The sequence below is a fragment of the Numida meleagris genome, chromosome 1 (genome assembly GCF_002078875.1).
Source record: "Numida meleagris isolate 19003 breed g44 Domestic line chromosome 1, NumMel1.0, whole genome shotgun sequence".
In the NCBI taxonomy this organism is placed as follows: domain Eukaryota; kingdom Metazoa; phylum Chordata; class Aves; order Galliformes; family Numididae; genus Numida; species Numida meleagris.
The window spans coordinates 131,504,357-131,523,109 of NC_034409.1; the positions used below are offsets into that span (position 1 = coordinate 131,504,357).

The window sequence follows — 18,753 nt, forward strand, 5'->3', positions numbered from 1 at the left end:
TTTTCTTTTCTTTTCTTTTCTTTTCTTTTCTTTTCTTTTCTTTTCTTTTCTTTTCTTTTCTTTTCTTTTCTTTTCTTTTCTTTTCTTTTCTTTCCCTTTATCATGAGGTTTTGTACTTTCCAAAATAATCCAATGAAAGAGCCAAAGAGAAGTACCTTTTTGGGGCCGTTTCTCTTGTGCCTAATCATAGGTGGGACCAAATTGCAAGCCTTGAAAAAGGCAGGTAAATGTTTGCATACTTGCATTGGTGCTGCTTGGGAGCGGTGTCTGGGAGGCTGTCACCTCCTGCAGCACCGCCTGAGGGGCTCCCTCAGCAGCTTCTCCATGGTGTACTGGGAGAATCAGGCCCAGGCCTGTTGGGCTCGGCACAGGGCCTCAGTCACAAGGTATAAATTGCTCCCTTCGGTCAGAAAGCTCAGATTTGCCCGTCCAGCAGCAATGAGTTAAATGTCGATATGAATTCATTTTAAAAACAAACAAAGAGAAGAGGCCTCGGGCTCTTCTCGTCAGGCTTATTCTGCTGTTTCTCTGGAGAAGTGACTGGGAGGCTCTGCCTTCTGTCTGCCCCATCTCTCAGCTGTGAAGGTGTCTGCCTTGTTCTGAAGCTTCCCTGACCCCACGGGGACCCTGGGTCCCTTGGGGCAGAAGCATCTTGTGGTGGGATGTTTGCTATGGGCACCATCCCTGTGAGGTGGCACCTAGTGCTCGTGGAGGTGGGGTGGCACCTGGACCTGCGGTCATCCCCTTCAGTGCGACCAGCTCCAGCCCAGCTGTAGGGTGTTTGGTGATGGAAGTGGCTGCGTGGGTGCAAAATGAAAGTGCATGTGCATCTGTAGCTCATGTCTCTATCTACATGCACGTGTTTTGTCATTTTGATCTCAATTGTTCTCTTCATGTTCCTGCTTACAGGCTTGTTTTTAGTTGTACTAGCCAGAAATAAATTGTTTGGCATGGAAGAGGCTGTTGCAGGGAGGTCAGGAAAGACAAATCAGTGTTAGGAGGGGTGGATTTAGTAAATGCTGAAGCCTTGAGGTGGGGTGAAGAACTGTTCTGAGTGAGAGCTGGAAGCAGCAGGTCTTAGCTGATATTTCCAGAGGAAGCCAGAGGTGCTCTGAGCCAACTGTGTCTGTGTGGGAGGTATTCCTCTGCTCCGTATTTTCATTCTTTTTTTTGTTTTAGAGGATTTTTTTTTTTTTTTTTTTTTTTTTTTTTTTTTTTTTTTTTGTTTTGTTGGCATCTTTCGATATTGACCGAACTAAGTTACTGGGATACATTTTAAAACAAGGAATAATAAGGTTAGAGACAGAGAAGCAGATGGCAGTTCTTTTCTCAGAGAGGATGGAGGGAGGGGACTCCCTTGTAAGAGAAAAGGGGTGACAGCGTGTTTGGTGAAGGTCGCTGAATCCAGGCATAACCTGGTGGTGGCTAAGGGGAGAGAACGTAAGACTGCTCTTCAAGAGGGTGTTTTCCAGGCTGCGGCCTCAAGCCAGCTAACTCAAGTGTTTATTCACCTATTGCCCAGTCAGCTGGTAGGTGTCTCAGTGGCCAAGAACCAAAATGGGCATAAATGTCAGGCCTGGGCACATGATAGAGTGTTTCTTGCTGGCCTAGGGGTGAGGTGGCCAGTCGGGCAGGGTCCTGGGATGCATCATGACTCTGAGATCTGCCGCTGACCTGCTGCGATCCTGGGAAAGTCAGAGGATGGCTCTCTGCCATGGTTTTCCCACCGTCCGTTTTCTTTTCTTTCCTTTTTTGCCTATTTAGGCAATGAGCTGTTGGGAGAAGGAAGTGCCTGTGGTAATGTACATCCAGCATCTTTGGGGTGGGAAAGCTACCACAAAACTAGTAGTTGAAATAAAAAGTGCATAGGGCACTCTTTTTTTTACCCTGCTTTATAGTTTTGCATCTTTCTCCTGCGTTCCTGGAAGTACATGACTGATAGTAACTGTGTTTTTCGTACTTCACAGAATGCAGTACTATGCATGAGTAAATTGTCATTATTATTCCTTCTACAGACTAGTAGGGAGCCCATGGATATCTAAAGAGGGATAGAGGGGGTGGTGTTTTCTGTTTTGCTTTCCAGGCATTTGATGTCAAGTGCTAGACGGAGGGAAAACACAGAACCTTGTCCTGTCCCACTTAAACAGTGGGAGTCTTTAATAGCTTCTGGTTGGTTTGGGCTTAGAAGTCATCTAACAGGAAAAAGGAACATTGATTTTGGCCTTTGTTAACTCTTGTGTGTTTCTGCAGTGATGTGCCAGACCTTTATACTAAGGTTGTTTGCTGATTTTCATTGTAGAAGGAGCTTCTATGCCAGACAAACTTTATCTCTTTTTCACAGATTTATCTCCATAGCTGGAGCCTGTAATTATTTAGGTTGCAAAAGGCTTTATCAGAATAGCATTAGTTTGGCTACAAATGCAATGAGGTAGGCTTCTTGCTTAAGAATTTCTTTTTTTTTTAAGTGAGGAGTTTGCTTTTGCTTTGTTCTGCTCTTTTTCTCCGTTAAAATGCATACTGTATGTTATCTGCAAGCATTGCTCTCGCTGCTTTTCACAGGGTAGATGTAGTCTTTTTTGGGAGTGGGAAGAAATGCCTCACAGAGCCTGGGTGTTCACAGCACAGAGTTGGTTGCTGTGAAACTGCCTGTGCTGGCGAGTGACAAAAAGAGCTGGTTGTAAACATGTGTTGGAACAACACGGTATCATTTACTGCACCAGGGTGTGCAACCTAATAGCAAAGCATTGCTCCATGGCCTATTGCCTCGGGCTGGTTGGAGCTTAAGAGTCAACCAAGTGAGAAACAAATTGAAAAGTTAATTTTGGCATGGGGGCATTGTACTGAGAGGTGGTGGAGCAGTACGTTTTTACTTGCTAACATGTTTAAATCTGGCCTGCTGCTTATACATACATCGTAGCAACTGAAATATGAATTAGTAGGGTTTTTTTCATCTTGCTTGTTTGTCTATTCGTAATTGTCAGCGAAGAATAATGAGAGGCTAGAAGGTTTTCCACAGACCTAGTGGTGTGTAGTGCACAGGGTAATCCAAGTTTGCTAGTTATGAGTTACGCGTGCTGTCTTCCTTCCTGAATTTGTGATGTTGCTCCATATTCTGCTTTCATGCCATTCAGCTGGTGAGCAGATTTCCAGGAACAATCTCCCAGAAGGCACATTAATACTCAGGCAAGAGATTGTGTTAATAGAACTGCGTTATTGTGGAATATGTATCTTGGTTAACTAGAGGGGGGAGCCAGTAAATGAGCTGATAGCGTTTCCTTTGCATTTCATTTGCATAGTTCTTTGATAACATTAAGGCATCTGAGAGGGAAAAAAATCACCCATAACAGCATGTTACACTACCTCCCTTTGAACCTTTCCCAGACAATAGAGTAATAATGTGTGGAGGCAAGAAGTAGGTGTATTAACTGGACTTGGAGAGTGTGGGTAGGCTTGGAATTCATAATGTTCTGCAGATCCTGGCAGTTGACCAAGGATTCCCCTTGTCCCCTCTGCTTTTCAACATGCAGGAAGCCCACTGAGTTGAGAGATAAACAGCACATTGCTATCAAATGTGACTGGCAATGTGCATAAGTAGTGGATCCAGTCTGACATCCAGTTAAATGTTGCACTGCTGATGAAAAGAGCTGTATTTCAAAATCCTCTGTATGTAAATGAAAATCCTGTCACTCCCATGAGAAGACACAGGACAAGATTTGGGGTCAGCAAACTCAGCTCCATTGACTTGCTCATCCTAGCTCTGTGTTTGCCCAACAGATCATTTATAAATAGAAGGGAGCAGTAGTTGTTGTAAAAATATCTTTACATTCCTTCCTCGGGAGGATAAGCAAGTGCTTTGTTATGAATAGATGGAAGGAAAGAGGGAAGGGGCTGAGGGGAGGATGTGTTTAAAAACAAACAAAAAACCTAGCAAGCAGTTCATAAATTCTGGCTATTAAACTTCCTAAGATGGCCTGAATGAAGGGAATGCATCAGTATGCTCCTAGCCATGAGAGTGGTGACCAGCTCAGATGGCAGTGCCAACATAGAATGGCTTGGATTGGAAGAGACCTCAAAGATCGTACCCTCTGTCACAGGCAGGGTTGCCAACCACATTTGCCATCATCCCCATGAAGGGGTACGTGGATCCAGGCTGCGCTAGGGCCAGGGCCTCACAGCACAAAATGGCGTCCTGCTGGCAGATCGGCTGGCTGCATCACTGAGATGATGCACAGCTGGGCCCTGGTGCCTGCCACCTGTGTGAGGTGCTTGGGGAGATGGCTTTGAGTAAGTTCTAACCCCTGGAGATCAAGTCCTGAGGGTGTCTCCTCTTTGGTGTATTCAGCCAATTAGGAATTTATTTATTATTTTTATTATTAATGTGGACAAAGTTTTCCAAAGCGAAAGCCAGCTATGAATGTCAGAATACCAGTTTCCAAACCAGGCTTACTTAGCCATTTTATCTTGCAAGCAAAATTATTCCAGCGTGCTAATAGTTTGACAAGTCTGTTCTTGAGCAGAGCTGTTAAGCAGATAAACAAACAAACAAAAGCTCTGCTCCTGCTTATATGTTGTGCCTGTGATATTTTTTTCTCTCTAAAAATGTTTTTAATAAAAAGAATGTGACTTGAAAATGTCCTTTTACTTCTCACATATAAATCAATTTGTCGTGCTCCCTCCTCCCCCCCCCCCCAAATTTATGTTGTGGATGCTTAGCGTATGAACACTCCATACATTTTGAAAAGGGTATATGGAGTAGTTTTTAACGATAACTCTGAAATGACCGGGCTTTAAATTTGGCCTGGGATACTGAGAAGCCCACGTTTCCCACAGTCTGCAATTCCCCTGCTTTCCAGTCCCTTAGGAGGCCATGGGGGAGCTTTTCCCCTCCCTGCTGCAGAAGCAGTGAAGTGAAGCACAAGTGATGGCCACGCTCTGGGTTCACTCTCAAGGAGTGGAGGCAGTGGTGGGATGCCGGGAGAAGGATGGTGGGGCTGCGGCACAGCCCGTCAGAGTGGGGCAGCCTTGCAGGGAGGAATGTTGTCTGGAGAAAGCTGGGAAGCTGAGCCCTGGGAGGTTTCAGGCTCCTGTCTGGAAATAGTAAGCCCAGCAGTAATTCATAGGTTTAAAATGACAAATAAAGCAAACTTTTTTTTCCTCATAAAATAAATGGCACCCTGTGGATTTCTTGCTCCTTCCTCCTTCTTGTGTGCCACTTTTGCAGTCTGGCAAACTGTATTTCACTGTTTTTCTTTTAAAGTTTCCTCTTCCTTAGTCGTCTTCAGAGATGTCCTCGTTCCTCTCTTAGCTTTAGCATGCTCTTTTTGTTCCTCAGACTGTGCTTGCCTGTGTCCTTGGACCTTTTAATACTCTGCACAGAGTAGCGGAGAACAAGGGCAGAGCTGAGAGAGGAAGCATCTTTCCAGCTCAGTATAAGGCATTTTCCCCTCGTCCCTTGGCAACATAGTAAATCTCAACAAGACCACCACAGCTTTTGTCATTAGGCAGAGGTCCAGGGTGGGATGTTGGAGTTGCAGATCCCCAAGGCTTGCTGAAAGCCTCAAGAAGTAGCAGGGTCAAAGTGAGGTCAGTCTTGGCCATTGCACATATGTTATGACCCTAATTTTGTTTCAAAATCCAACCTAGCTTGAGACCAAACTGTAAAAAGAAATGCATGTAATAATGAGACTTTACAGAGCAGGCAGAATCCCGAGTACAGTAATTTATTTATAGAAAACATGTGGATTGGTTAATGAGGGGAGAGTGCAGCACAATGCAAGCTGTAAAAGAAGCTGGAGGCTCTGAATTCTGCAGCGTTTCATCGGAGTCTTTTGTCATGCAGCAGAAATACCTGGACATTACCTCTGTGGAGGACATGTCAAAGTGTGAAGGGGCTTTGATTTCTCCAGAGGGACTGGTGGTTTGCAGTGCTTTCCTTCTGGGGTGCCAATCTTGAATATGTAAGGCACTGTTGGACTGCTGAGCTGGACATCCTTGAATAGACTCGGTGTTATATGGAGGGCTGGAATCATTGCTAAATGCTTGTTAGAAGAAGAAAAGGAATAGTTAATTGGTATGGCCCCAGTCTCTGCAAAAATGTACCAGAGAAAAATGTTTTTTGTCACAAGTCAGCTGCGCTGAGTCCCAGCTCAGCAGAGCTGGAAGGGGGCTGTCGTGCTCCTGTCTCCCCGCCACGTGGTCTGCCCTGTGCCAGCTCTGGCTCTGCTCTGCTTGCAAAGCAAGCCCATTTAATTTCCTGATCTGCATCCCTCCTCCTCCCTGCCCCGCAGTTTGCTTTTTCTGTGTTAACTTTCTGCCATTTTCGTGATCTAAATCAGCTTATCATATGATCTGATGAGTGCCAGAATGAGCTCGGTGCTCATGGGAGAAATATGTGACAGGAGGAGGGAGGGAGGGAGGGAGGGAGGCAGGGGAAGGAGCTCCCCACTGCAGTAGCTGGGATCTATTAATTCAGCTCAAGCTGTACTGAGGAACCATACCCTTATGGTGATGTAGCTGAAGGGAGACATCTTCATCATCAAGAGACAGATGAAGAGAGCTCTGCGGGTCTGATAGAACACTTGAAGAAACTCCACCATTTTTATGTTTTTGTTTTTACTTAATAGTGAAGACCAAAGCAAAGACAAATGTACATTTTCAGTCACCCAGCTTGTTTGCATTTACCCAGTAGAATAGCACCCAGTTAGCAGGCACGGATGCTTACAAATAAAACGTGTGGAGTTTAACATTCTGGTGCGTTAATAAATGATCCATACTGACTATGAGCTTTGCTGAAGTGGAAAGAAAAGAAGCAAATGTAATGTCTGTGCTTAATCTTGATGATCATCCTCTTAACGTGGAGATAAAGAATGGGTTCTAAGATTTCTGTGAGAACATTTAAATAGGAAACTCTTCTTTAGCTGTCTAGTGTATTTGTTGTTTTTCATGTGAAATAGCAGAATAGAAGGGTCCAGCTGAGCTGGGCAAAACCCAGCAGCTGGAGCTCTCCAAAATGCTTAGCTCTATGTATGCTCAGGGGATTGGTGAAACGCTGGTGCTGATGCTTCTCTCTCTTTTCAGGGTCGACATGTCAAAACGGGCCAGTTGGCAGCCATCAAAGTCATGGACGTTACCGAGGTGAGTAGAGAAACATTCTGCTTGGTTAGTAATATGAGTAAAGTTCAACAGCAAGAGATGGCATACGGTTTACCTCAGGTTTATGTGGAAGGGCACGGTCCTTGCACGTGAACATTTGCTTTCTGTTTGCAGAGCCTGACCTCTCAAGCCCATCTGCCCATTATGAGATTTCTGTGTGCTTGCATGTGGGGGCCTCTGGCCTTTCACAAATTGCCGTGGCTGCTCACAGGATCACGCGTAGCACTCTCTTCTCTGAAACTTCCCAGAAGCAGGGAGGAAAGGCACATTCCCCACTTCCCACTTTTTTTCTTTTAAATGTAGCATCTTGCGTCTGCCTTACCAAAAAAGAAGGTGAGGAGGCTGCTTGACAGTAGTTTCCCTGGTACATTTGCAGCCTAAAAAGGGCGTACATTTATTCAAAGGAAATGGGTCCAATAAAGATCCCAGAAGCCTGAAAGCAGAAACATCTGCAGGAACGATGAGCAGATTGCTGGCAGAACTCAGCAGTGTAAAGTAGTAGTTCTAACTGACCCAAGGGGATTTACTGTGGAGCTTTAGATGAGAAAGACGGGAAATTAACCCAGCCACAGAAATAAAAAAATATATACCCATACTTGAATCCTTAGCTGTCTTGTAGTTTATACTGTTCAAAAAGCAATCAGTTTAAGTCTTCAAAACAGACCATAAAGAGCATGGGTTTTCCCTGTTGATTCCAGTTGTGTTTTACCAAGTTACATGAAATTTAAAATCAAATTAGATCCTTTTGTGCAATATCCACACTGCTTGACTGATACTGCACTTTTTGAAGTTCATCCTGAAACCAAGCATCTAAATTTTCTAAACTCGTCAGTATTAAAGACATTAGGGGAAAAATTAGGTTAATGTGCGTACATTGCAAAGAGCAGGTGTCTTTGGCAAGCTGGTTGTATTAAGCAAAGAACTCTTACAATGGTATTGCTGCAAAATGTTTTCTATTTTGATAGTGTGTGCATGGGCCTCAGCAGGTCCAAATGGACTTGGACAGAAGCTGCATGGCAAGTGGCTGAGGTGTGATGGGTGACCAGGCAGGACAGGGAGGAAAACAAGAAGGCAGGGATAGGTCAACTGATAGGACTTCAGTCCTATCTATCAATCTCCCTGTGATCGATGAGCAGTGTGACTGCTGGTCTCTAACTGAAGCTGCTGTGTCTGCTAAGAGCTAGACATTCTTGCTTTGTAAGATGGCCTGATAAAAATTGATGTTCAGCTGGAAATTTTCAAAGGCTGCCTTCTCAAGAGGCAGTGCTATTTTCCTGCAGTTAACATGTAGACAAAACGGAGAAGGACGAAGGTGCGTTGACATAAAGTGAATGCTCTTTGCTCAGCAAATGTTTCCATTTGTGCAGCAGTGTGAAGTAGGGCAGCTTGCTGGACTGTGCACAGCGAAGGTTTCTTCCATAACAGTAAGTCTGGCTGTATTGCGCACTCCCTCTGTTTTTAATAGCATATATTAATCACAAACAGTTGTAATGGAGAGGTTGCACAGCAAAAGGCAAACAATTGAAAAATGCTGTGTATAGTGTGGCTGAGCTCATGTTGCAGGAGATGGCTTATGTTTTTAAACTTTTTGCAATTTTTGGCTGGTTTTGAAAGTTGTATATTGGCACTATCTTCTATCTCACAAGCTCATTCTTTTTTAGGGGATACATGGCAGTCAGAGGGAGGATTGGGAGATATTAGCCCCACGCAGTGTAAAAGTGTCGTTATTCCTACAAGTGGAGCTCATGTGTTTTTACTTCAAAGTAATGAGCCTGTGGAGGCCAAAAATGTGGTGTAAATTCTTCCAAGTCATGCTAAGTCAACTCTGCTTTTTAACACCAGGCATGGATGATATTCCCATAGGATATTCCTGTCCACTGCTGCTGCCATCAGCCCTTGGCTCCCTGTCTGCATCCCCGTATTTGTGCTAGCACCGAGGCCTCAGGGCCAGGAGGTGACGTGGAGCAGTGAGCAGGCCCCAGTTCCACTAAAAATTCCCTCACTTTTCTCTTCCCGCTGGTTATTTATAACCTGGATGGGTTTGCTGCTCTAGTTTAGCATGTAGTCTTCAGTACAACGAATGTGGCATGAGACTGGGAAAGAGCCACTGATGGCTGTGGAGGAGGAGGGGAAGAAAGAGCTCAAATTGGTGTTGCTGCCAAAGATGGCCTTGCCGTCCAGCTCTGGCTTGGTTTCCTGAGCATCTCCTTTACCGGCAGATCATGTTTAAAGCAGCTTCATCATCATTCTAGCCCACTGCAACTTATGCAGGCAGTTAAAAGCAGAGAACATAGGGACCTTCTCCATTTGCTTTCATAGCTATATTTGCATGAATTGCTCTTGTGAACTAATGGTAACTGATTGTGTATATGTGGGGAAAAAAGCTGGAATGGAAACTCTCCTAAAAAACTGAAATTGTAATTTTTTTTTCTTTGATGAGCAGCTAGTGAGGCTCTGGATGATTCGTGCCTCTGTACGTGTATTGCTGGCAGTGTTTAATGCTTAAATGGTGCTGTGGATGATATCTGATTGTTTTGTTTAACTGGTGCTGAGAACACACATAAGACTTTCTTTCTTCTCAGGTACCTCTGATCTAGTGCTTGCTTTGCCAAACACTTAAAAAATTAGAAAGCCTAATGTGTTGGCAAGCTTTATAGGCACGCCTCAGATTTTCAATTTTCAAGGCCCAATTCTGCAGCTCCTGCATTGCTCAGGATCACCAAGGTTACATCAGCTCCGTAAAGCTTTGATGACCTGAACAGAAGGAATGTCCAAGTCGAAATGAAGACTTCCCTTAGAAAGTTTTGGTTGGCACAAAGAAAATGAGGTAGTGTAACCTCCAACTAGCGACGCTGGAAGAAACATTATAGCTCAAACTGTACATGGTGTTTTGGAAATGCTCTTTATCCTTCCCAGCTTTTGTTGTGGTTTTCTATTCAGATTTTAATTTTGAGAAGAATGGTGGTAAGGATGAGAAAAGAGGAGGTGGGCTGAAGATATCAGCTTGATCTTTGAATATATTATGACTCGTCAGTACCACTGCCTGAAATGGTGGGGGATGTCGACGTGCAGCTTTGCTGTCTCTTCCACTTTTCTCTAAACAAAATAAGGAAAGCTCTTTAAAATCATGTAGATCTGTATAAATCCACGGATCTACAGCACTCAAGCAAGCACTGAAAGATCTAAAGGTCTGCAAGCCTTCTTACAGTATGGCATGCATGTAGATCATATTTTTGCTTTCTGAGGGTGAAGCTGGAGCATATGTAAGGGTGAAAAAATGTCACTGGAACATAGAGCAAATAACAACAGAACACCAGTCTTCAATTGAAAGCTGTTCTGTTGCTTGATGAACTATCGGCATATACACACTTGAAAAATTGTTTTCCAAGCTGTACATATGTAGGCTGAATCTCAGGCTGCATGCATGTTGGTGGGGAGGCATATATGCAAGATTCTTGCAGTCTGTCTTAGATCTTTTTGTGTAAGTGACTGTTCCTTATGGGGCATTGTTTTGGAAAAGTCCGTGTTGAGTCAGTGTTGACCCCTTCCCAAAAGGTACTCCCTGCCCATGCTGCTGGGTTTCCATGGGCTGCTTGCTCCGTACCGTTGTTCAGCTCTGTAGCACACCAAGTGAGCCGTGACTGATGTTATCAGATGCAACACAAGTGTGCTGTGAGATTTGGCAGCAGTCACTGGTTAGATAGAAGAATTCTTTTTCTTTGTGAAGCAGAAAAACCCCAAACCCCCAAATCATTTAAAAGCTTAGCAAAGCTTACTTGGCAAATTTGTATGCATCTGAGCTTGTTAGCATTCTATCCTAAACATGCAGCTTGACTCTGCTCTACTCTTTCGGAGGCTTTATTTGCAGCTGCACGGTTGTTTCCAGTGTCAATCCTGTGTTCCACTTCCAGAGATGCTTTTCTGTTTGAAATCTTTAGTAGCGAATTTTGAGGAAAAAACACAAACCACTTTTTCTCTGTTTGTTATAACCCCTGACGCTGCTGCTTCTTCCTCCTACCTCTTCCCACACATGCTCTTGGCATCCTCTGGGAAAGTTTTCCGCATGCCTTTTTAATAGCAGCATTTCTCAGCTCTTGTGCCCAGTGTTTCATGACTTGTCCAGTCTAGTCTGTGTAAGATTATGCTAAGTAAACAACTGGGTACTGTATCCTGCTGATTTATGAAAGAGGCTGCATTGCTATTAGAGCTTGCCTGTCTTGCCCTTTCTGTACATGCTCTACAGAACAATGAAAAACCCCAAACCAGAACCTCCAGGCCTGCACAGAAGTATGTCTCATCTCCCGTACCTAGGTGGGAGAGGTTACCAGAATTATTCATTGCTGCCTTCCCAACTCTGCTGAACAGTTTTTCTGTTATAGTAGAGAAATCACTTTGAGTCTTGTCTACCTCTGTCTGATGGTCCATGCAGTGTTGCAAACTGTGACGTTGTGGGCTATCTATCTTTTGTATTTAGGGCACCCCAAAAGTGGTCTCCAGAAAGACTGCAGAAAATAAGTGTTATGTGTTCCCATGTATGCAGGCAGACTAAATGAGGAGAAAACAAAAACAGTAAGCATCAGAAGTTTAGCCTAACTTTTGTTATTTAAAATGAAAAAACAAAGATAGTCTATGAATCTTGATCTTTTAGTATGGAGAAAAAAAAATAGCTGATGCATCACTCTAAAAGACCATGGATGTACAGGTCTTCGTGGTAGCATGCAATAGAGCTGGGGCAAGCCAGTATGGAGACGCTGAATGTGGGCTGCCTTTTGAGCGTGGAGGCAAGAGCACACTCATTTCCCTGGCTTAGAGCAGCTTCCTCATAGCACTAGTGCATCTGTCCATGGCTGTGCTTGTTCCTAGGTTAGCCAAAGCAGACCTGAAACCAGCGGAGATGCTGAAAGCTTTTGCTCTTTATGTGAATTGGTTTGGGGAACCAAAAAACACAGGTCATTCCCATGGGGAGTGCTAGCACTCTGCTTGTGTGTCCATCAGATGTGAGCTTGCTTACTACTGGTCAGTAAAAATGTTGCAGTCTTTGGCTAAACAGTTATCTGGCACAGCAAATAACTGTTCTGCAGAAAAAGAAAAAATAGGAAATGTATTTACAGTGTGTGCAGCCCTACAGTTCAGTCCCTCCTGAAGGTGATTAACCTCTGATCTCTTCTGGAGATTAAGTTTATATTTAAAAAAAAAAAAAAAAAAAAAAAAAGCTGGTAACTTTCTGTTGCAGCTCAGAGGAAAACAAAGCTGAACAGTATGGTCCCTTCAACTGTAATAACTTGGTTTGGAAGAAGGTTGAGAGGAGCTAAGATAGTCTTGCAGGCAGTGGGGCAGTTATTTTGCAGCTGCAAATAGTATTTTTGGACATAACCCAGTAAACTTTCCTGGAGCAGTGCTGGCATCAGGTTGTATGGAGGGCAAACTTTCACTCTGCTCATCCAAGTCCTGGGCTGGTTGGTGAGATTGTCAGGCTGGAGAAGCTTATTGGGGAAGGGGGGAGGTGTAAGATTTGGTGCTGCTGCACGAAGGAGGCTGAACATGCTTCTTTGAAGTGGGGCAGGAAGCCATGGCTGTTATTAAGCAGATTGGGAAACAATACACAACATTGACTGGAAAGAGCTAGCATCTAGAGTGACAGCTCCAGTAACAAGCAACTTCACACTGGTACTGTGTGGTTGGGTGGAAAATTGGCAGCAGAGGGGAGAAGAAAAGAGATGTGAAATGTTCATACACGCGTGGTGCTCTACTTGCTTTTTCCAGCACTTAGTTTCTTAGTGCAAGATTTCCACCTGAGCAAAAGACTGTCTGCATGCATGGCCTGTTGCCAGCTGTCCTTGCGGGTGGATCTCCCTCTATATATTTTAACATGCTTGTTTTGGAACCTGACCGTTTCAAGGCTGGAAGAAACAGATGTTTTTCTTCTGCCATAAAGATCCTTGAAGGCACCATTGCTTGCCTCACCAGCATCTATTACCTGTTAACAGCCAAAGAGCTTTGACTGTGAGGACTTAGTGTGGCTCATTTAGTAGCTTTCCCATTGGATCACTGTATCAAGAAGATGCAAAGACAGCTATGTTGACTCTGTCTTCTCCTCATCTCCTCCTGCTTATGCCAGGTCTGATGTGCTAGGCCTCATCCTATCTAGCAGAAAATGTTTTGCTCCTGCCCCACAAACTGTAAGGCAGTTTACATTAGAAAGATGGCCTGACTATGTCTATGGCCACCTAAGGGAAACTTCGCTGTAGTTCAGAGTGCAGAAGCATCTCCTCTCTTAGGAAGGCAGTTGTAAAATTCTGCCTGCCTAGCCATAGGGGAGCCAGGTAGCACCCTGCTGTAGCACAGCTGATGGTGGTCAGGGTGTACCCCTTAGCTGAGCTGTGCCACCAAGGTGTGTTATTGTTCATCAGTGCGTGAGAGCACGTGTCTGCGTACCTGAAGCATTGTGCCACGTGCTATGTGGGCTGCAGCTGACTTCCACTGGCAGTGGAATCTGTGGCAGTGCATCTGTGTATGAAGGTTTCTCAGCAAGTCTCGAGCACTTCAGACAAGTCTGGACTTGTTCCTTAAAAATTTTTCCTTTGGTCTGTTGATGCAACTGCCTCGGCATTCTGAAGCAAAGAGTAGAAGAGCTGGCTGCTGATGTCTGCTACTGTCCTTACAGTGAGCGGGACAGATGCTTGCATTCCAGCTTTCAGCTATTGTTTGTCAATCCAAGCAACACTGAAAATGCAATTTAACTGCAGGCCTGGTACCTGCAGCCACCTGAAGACCTGCTGTGCTGTCAGTGACAAGGAAGCCACTGAGGGCAATGTGACTTCCATGTGTATTTGAAAGGAATGACTGCTGGCATCTGTGGACCGGAAACCTTGGCCCTAATATCAGCCATGGTGAAGTCTCAGCGTGGCAGCATGCAGCTACTTTCACAACCACAGTATCTAACCTCTGGTCACATCTGTGCTGACACAAAGCTGAGTACTGCTGCACGCAGGCCCTGCTGAGGGATGTGAGGCCTGGCTGCATTACCAAGTGTATGCTGGAGCTGTCTGAGGAGGGTCAGCTTCTATTGGGAAACAGAACTGTTTTATGTGCAGATAACAGCAAAAAGCATGGGGCTGCATTTGGGATATTTTCTGTCAGATACACAGCATAGCTCAATTTACTGCTGGTGAATCAGACAACACTGTCTGCTCAGGGAAAACAAGACAACTCTGTCAATGCACTGTTAGAACATGTGTGCTCTTGTCAGTCTGGGCTGAAATAAAACCCAACAAGAGCTGTGACAGAGCACTGTTTTAATTTTAGCAAGTACCCAGGCTGAAGCGGGCTCTGCGGCAGATTCCTACTGCCTGCATAGGCGGGCGGGAGCACAGCTCCAGCTCCCGTCTTTCAGAGGTGAGCTTTACATTTTGGCGTTAAGATCAAAGACAGGAGAATTAATTTGCTGTTTATGTTAAAGGGGATATATCTCCTTGAAATGTAATCTTTCCTGGCTGTGTTTAATTGTAGTCTCATCAACCCCACCTGCCTGGGGGCTCCTCCTGTTTCTGCTGTGACATTCTGAATTTTTATCTCGACTTCCGAAGGAAATGAGGCTTTTTGGTGACGGCCTCTTTGGTGCCTCCTTGCCTGCTCTTCCACCCAGTGCTGTTTGGGACTGCTGGCCAACTTTGGCCAAGCTTAATGAGGGAGAAATTCCAAAGATATGAAGTCCCGACGAGTTATGTGAAAGCTGGCAGGCAGCACAGAGAGGAGAGGGAGTGGAATTTACATCCTGTACGCCAGGTATGGCAGGCAGATCTCAGCCACTGGCCATCATCAGCTGGCTGGCCACTGTTCTGTAGGAAATCAGGAGAAGGTAGATAACTTTTTTAAAGAAAGTTCTAACGCTTGGCTTTCAAGTGAATGCTGCAGCTACAGGAATGCACACAGGGTAGCGCACGCAAATTGCTTTCAAGCATTTAAAAATCTCCCTCTGTTTCTGTCTTTAGTTTATGGGTCTACAAATAGAATTGTACATTTGAGATTATCCCATGTGATCTCTCTCTTTCTCGTGCTCCGTTTTTAACATGTGAGTATGTATATATAACCATAAAATAGCGATGTTGTTCTCTAATGTTTAATGAGGGAGAAATGTTTGCTCAAAGTCCCTCGACAGCACTCCTTTTGCAAGACAGAAAGCTTGAGTGATGTGTAGGGAGTTGTTGGCCAAAATACAGTCTTAAAACCCAGCTCCTAAAACTGGAGATTATGGCAGAAAGTGCTAATGTGCAAGGACATGGGAATTCATTGTACTCCAAGCTGACTTGTAACCGTGATTAACACCCCCCTCGTGCCTGAGAGGAAAGCATTCTCTCCCCTGATGCCCAATCTCTTAAATATGCAATAGGAAGCACATGGCTGAGCTAAGTGTTAAAAGAGCCATGAAGATGCTGTTCAAACTAGTTTAGCTGATCGGTCTAGAAGCTGCTCTTTGTCTCCTGAGCCTAGAAACATCTTTTCCAGTAAGGGGCTTGTGTACATTCCTGTGGATAGGTTTAATCCAAAAGGGATTAAAGCCCAGAGTGTGCTTTGTGTAGTCTCTGTGGCGGAGAACATTTTCTACTGCTAAATAAATCCACAAAGGTGTTGCCATTAAACTGCAGATTGATTCTTCATAATAAGCACACGCAGTTCAGTTTTGCTCTCCTGTCTTTGCTTTCTCTTTTCGTAGGATCTTGCTTCAAGCAGGACTAAGATGATGGGAATCCGGCCAATGGGGTGTCTTTTTGTGCTTATTCCCAGTTATCTCTTCCGTGTCAGGCTTTTCTTCTCAGATGTTTTGTCCTGAAAGAGGTATCTGTGCGAGAACAGAGGGAAAGCTGCAGAAGGAGCTGCTGTTCCTGTGTAGAGAGCACGTTACTCTTGTATTTTGCATCGTGCCCACAAGATAAAGTGCTAGCTTCTTTACCCAGCATCGCTGATACAAAAGACATGGTGAGAGTTCAGCAGCCTGGTTGCTTGCACAGAGCTTTGCTGGATGACGGAGGCCTTTCCCTTTGCCAAGCGTCAAGGTCAGTTCCAGAAATGAACTTTCAGTTTTTTGCGTGTCGGTGGATGGATGAGGTGTTTTTGCAGTTTGTCATTAGAGCAGGGATATTTTCCACTATAGCTCTTTCTTCCTAAACTGAGCTTCAGTGTTTGATTCTAGTTTTACGTGAGATGGTAAGAATTAAGTGGAAATCCCAGTGTAAATGCAGCAGCCCCTGAACCTTCAGATAACTGTTACTAGCCTGGCAAAGCACCTTGGATGTGCATGTGAAAGCGAGACAGGAGAACGCACGTGATTACTGAAAATGGCTTTCTGATGTGGAATATTTGACCAAATGGAAATGTAATTGGGGGAACAGACCACGGGCAGAAGGAGGAGCGAGCACCCCGGCTGCCTGCTTGCCTCCCCCTGTGCTAACCTGTCCTCCTGGCTGTGGCTGCAGACAGCAGGGCCATGCTGACTTGCTGCTTTGGAAACTGTGAGGAAAGGCAACACCACTAAGGAGGGGTTTCTTTGTCTCTGGCATATTTTACTTTGGTAGCCTTTTCTCTAGCAATTGGTTTCCTTGTTTTTAGTCTGTGCGAGAAAGCTATTTTTATGAGGGTTAGGTGTTTTTCAATTTGGGAAATGTACCTAGCCTTGATTTGCAACACAAATTGTTAGCGTGTTGCCATTTGTACTGTTCTTGTAGAAATGGAGGAATCAGCATATAAATTGCAAACTCTTTCCCTTTCCCCATGCATACAAATGTAAACAAACAAAAACACCCCTATAAATGAATGAAAGGATTTCTACTCTTGGGGAAGAAAGGAGGAACAGTTTGTTTTCTATTTATAAATATTCAGATAGTGTGGTCTTCACAGAACCACAGGGTGGCTGAAGCTGGCAGAGACCCCTGGGTTCCTCAGGCCCAACGTCTGCTCCAGCAGGGCCACCCAGAGCAGGGTGCCCAGGATTCCTTACAGCCGTGGGGCCGCGTGGGAGCCATGCCCACGCAGCTATGGCTTTGCGATGCCTGGAGGAAAGCTGCTCATGATGTCTTCCGGAGGGCCTGACTGCATCCTCCGCAGCCACCTGCGATGGCTGTGAGGGAGGGTTTGCGGTGCTGCACACCTGGGGGCTTGGGAAAGAAGAGCCAAGATCTTCTGCAGGGATTCCCCCACCCTCTGTTTCTTTCTGCTGCGCAGCAGGCTATTTTTAGGCTGCTTGCCTGCCTCAGAAATTACTTCACTTTCTGTGTTGGACCACTTCCATAACATTCATTGTGATTCTGAATTCCAGCGTTCAGGATAATGTTAGAGCAGAGAGTCGCGGGGTGGCGAGTTCGACTCAGTGGTAGAGCCAGAAACCTGCATTGAGGCAGCAAGCGTGCCAGTGGCCACTGAGCTGGTGAGCCACAGTTCGGACTGTGCTCTGTATTTGCTAGCAAAGAATCTTCTTAATCCTGGGTTCAGTGGTGCCTTTGCTGGAAAATGGCAAAAGAAAGCAACCCAGTAACAGCTTGACCCAGGTAGCCAAAGCAGATCTACTTCTGAAAGACATCCCTTTGCTTTAAGTACAAAATGAAAAGCCCGCTCTGCCCTTGCTGTGTATGCTTGTGTGGTACGATTGCTAACTCACTGGATATTGCGCTTCCTTCCTCCAGGTGTTACTTAGATATGATTGACGTTATGTATTCTTTGGTAGTAAAGTGGTCCTGGGATAGAGCAGACTGTACTGTGGGAAACGAGGCTTGTTTTAACATTGCTGCATATAGTGCATCTAGCAATTCGCTGCTCTGAGATGCAAGCCAATACAGTTAGATCTGTTATAGTTTAATTTCCTACAGCTGGTGGATAAAGAAGAAGAATATAAATTGGTGGATTTGAGCAGAGCATTATACAGTTTCATAGAAAGACCTTCTGACACAGTAGCGTCCCTGAGGCTGTGCTGGATCTGAAGGGCAGCTGAGACTCACTGTCATTTAGTAGTAGTTTTTCTTAGGGGAAAAAAAAAAAGGTATTTCTTTTACTGGTCCTCTCTGCAGTTCACTAATGCATGCGATGAATATAGTTGTGGGAACTCGGGAGCGTTCGGGAGCTGCGTGGTTAGTGGACAGCAGAGTATGTGCTTACTGCTAAGGCTTAATATATATGAAAAAGTTGGATTCCAGTGATTGAGATGGAAAAAAAAAATAATGATGGTTAGTATCAAGCCTACATTCCTGTGAGTTTTCCACAATTTTTTATGGGTCTTAATTAATAACCACTCATGATGAATTGATGCCTCTTTTTTTGGATTACGGGTCTAATCCATAATCATTCTGAAAATACCCATGTATCAGTAGCCTTCGGAGTGCAAATGGCTACTTAGAGCATGGACAAACAGTTTCAAACAGCCTGCTTAGCATGACTTCACGAGCTGTTGCGTCCTCCCTGAGAAATGGCCATCTTAATTGTTTGGTGAGCAGCGATTTCTTGTGCAGTCTTTTTGTTTATATGAATCTGCGTACTTGTTCAGTAAAAGTGATCACCTGCGTGACTGCTGTACCTTTGGTCATCGCTAGAGGGCTTCAGATCGAGAATGTGATT

At 44.7% G+C, this 18,753-nt stretch overlaps 1 protein-coding gene across 11 annotated transcripts in view; it reads left to right on the plus strand.

Moving 5' to 3' along the window:
* The window catches only part of MAP4K4 (mitogen-activated protein kinase kinase kinase kinase 4), a 149,898-nt gene that overhangs the window by 58,617 nt on the left and 72,528 nt on the right, over window positions 1–18,753 (plus strand). For all 11 annotated transcript variants that reach the window (XM_021413551.1, XM_021413562.1, XM_021413595.1 and 8 more), the window contains exon 3: window positions 7,078–7,134. In XM_021413551.1, coding sequence (XP_021269226.1) covers window positions 7,078–7,134 — 57 coding nt within the window. The remainder of the gene's footprint in view (window positions 1–7,077; window positions 7,135–18,753) is intronic.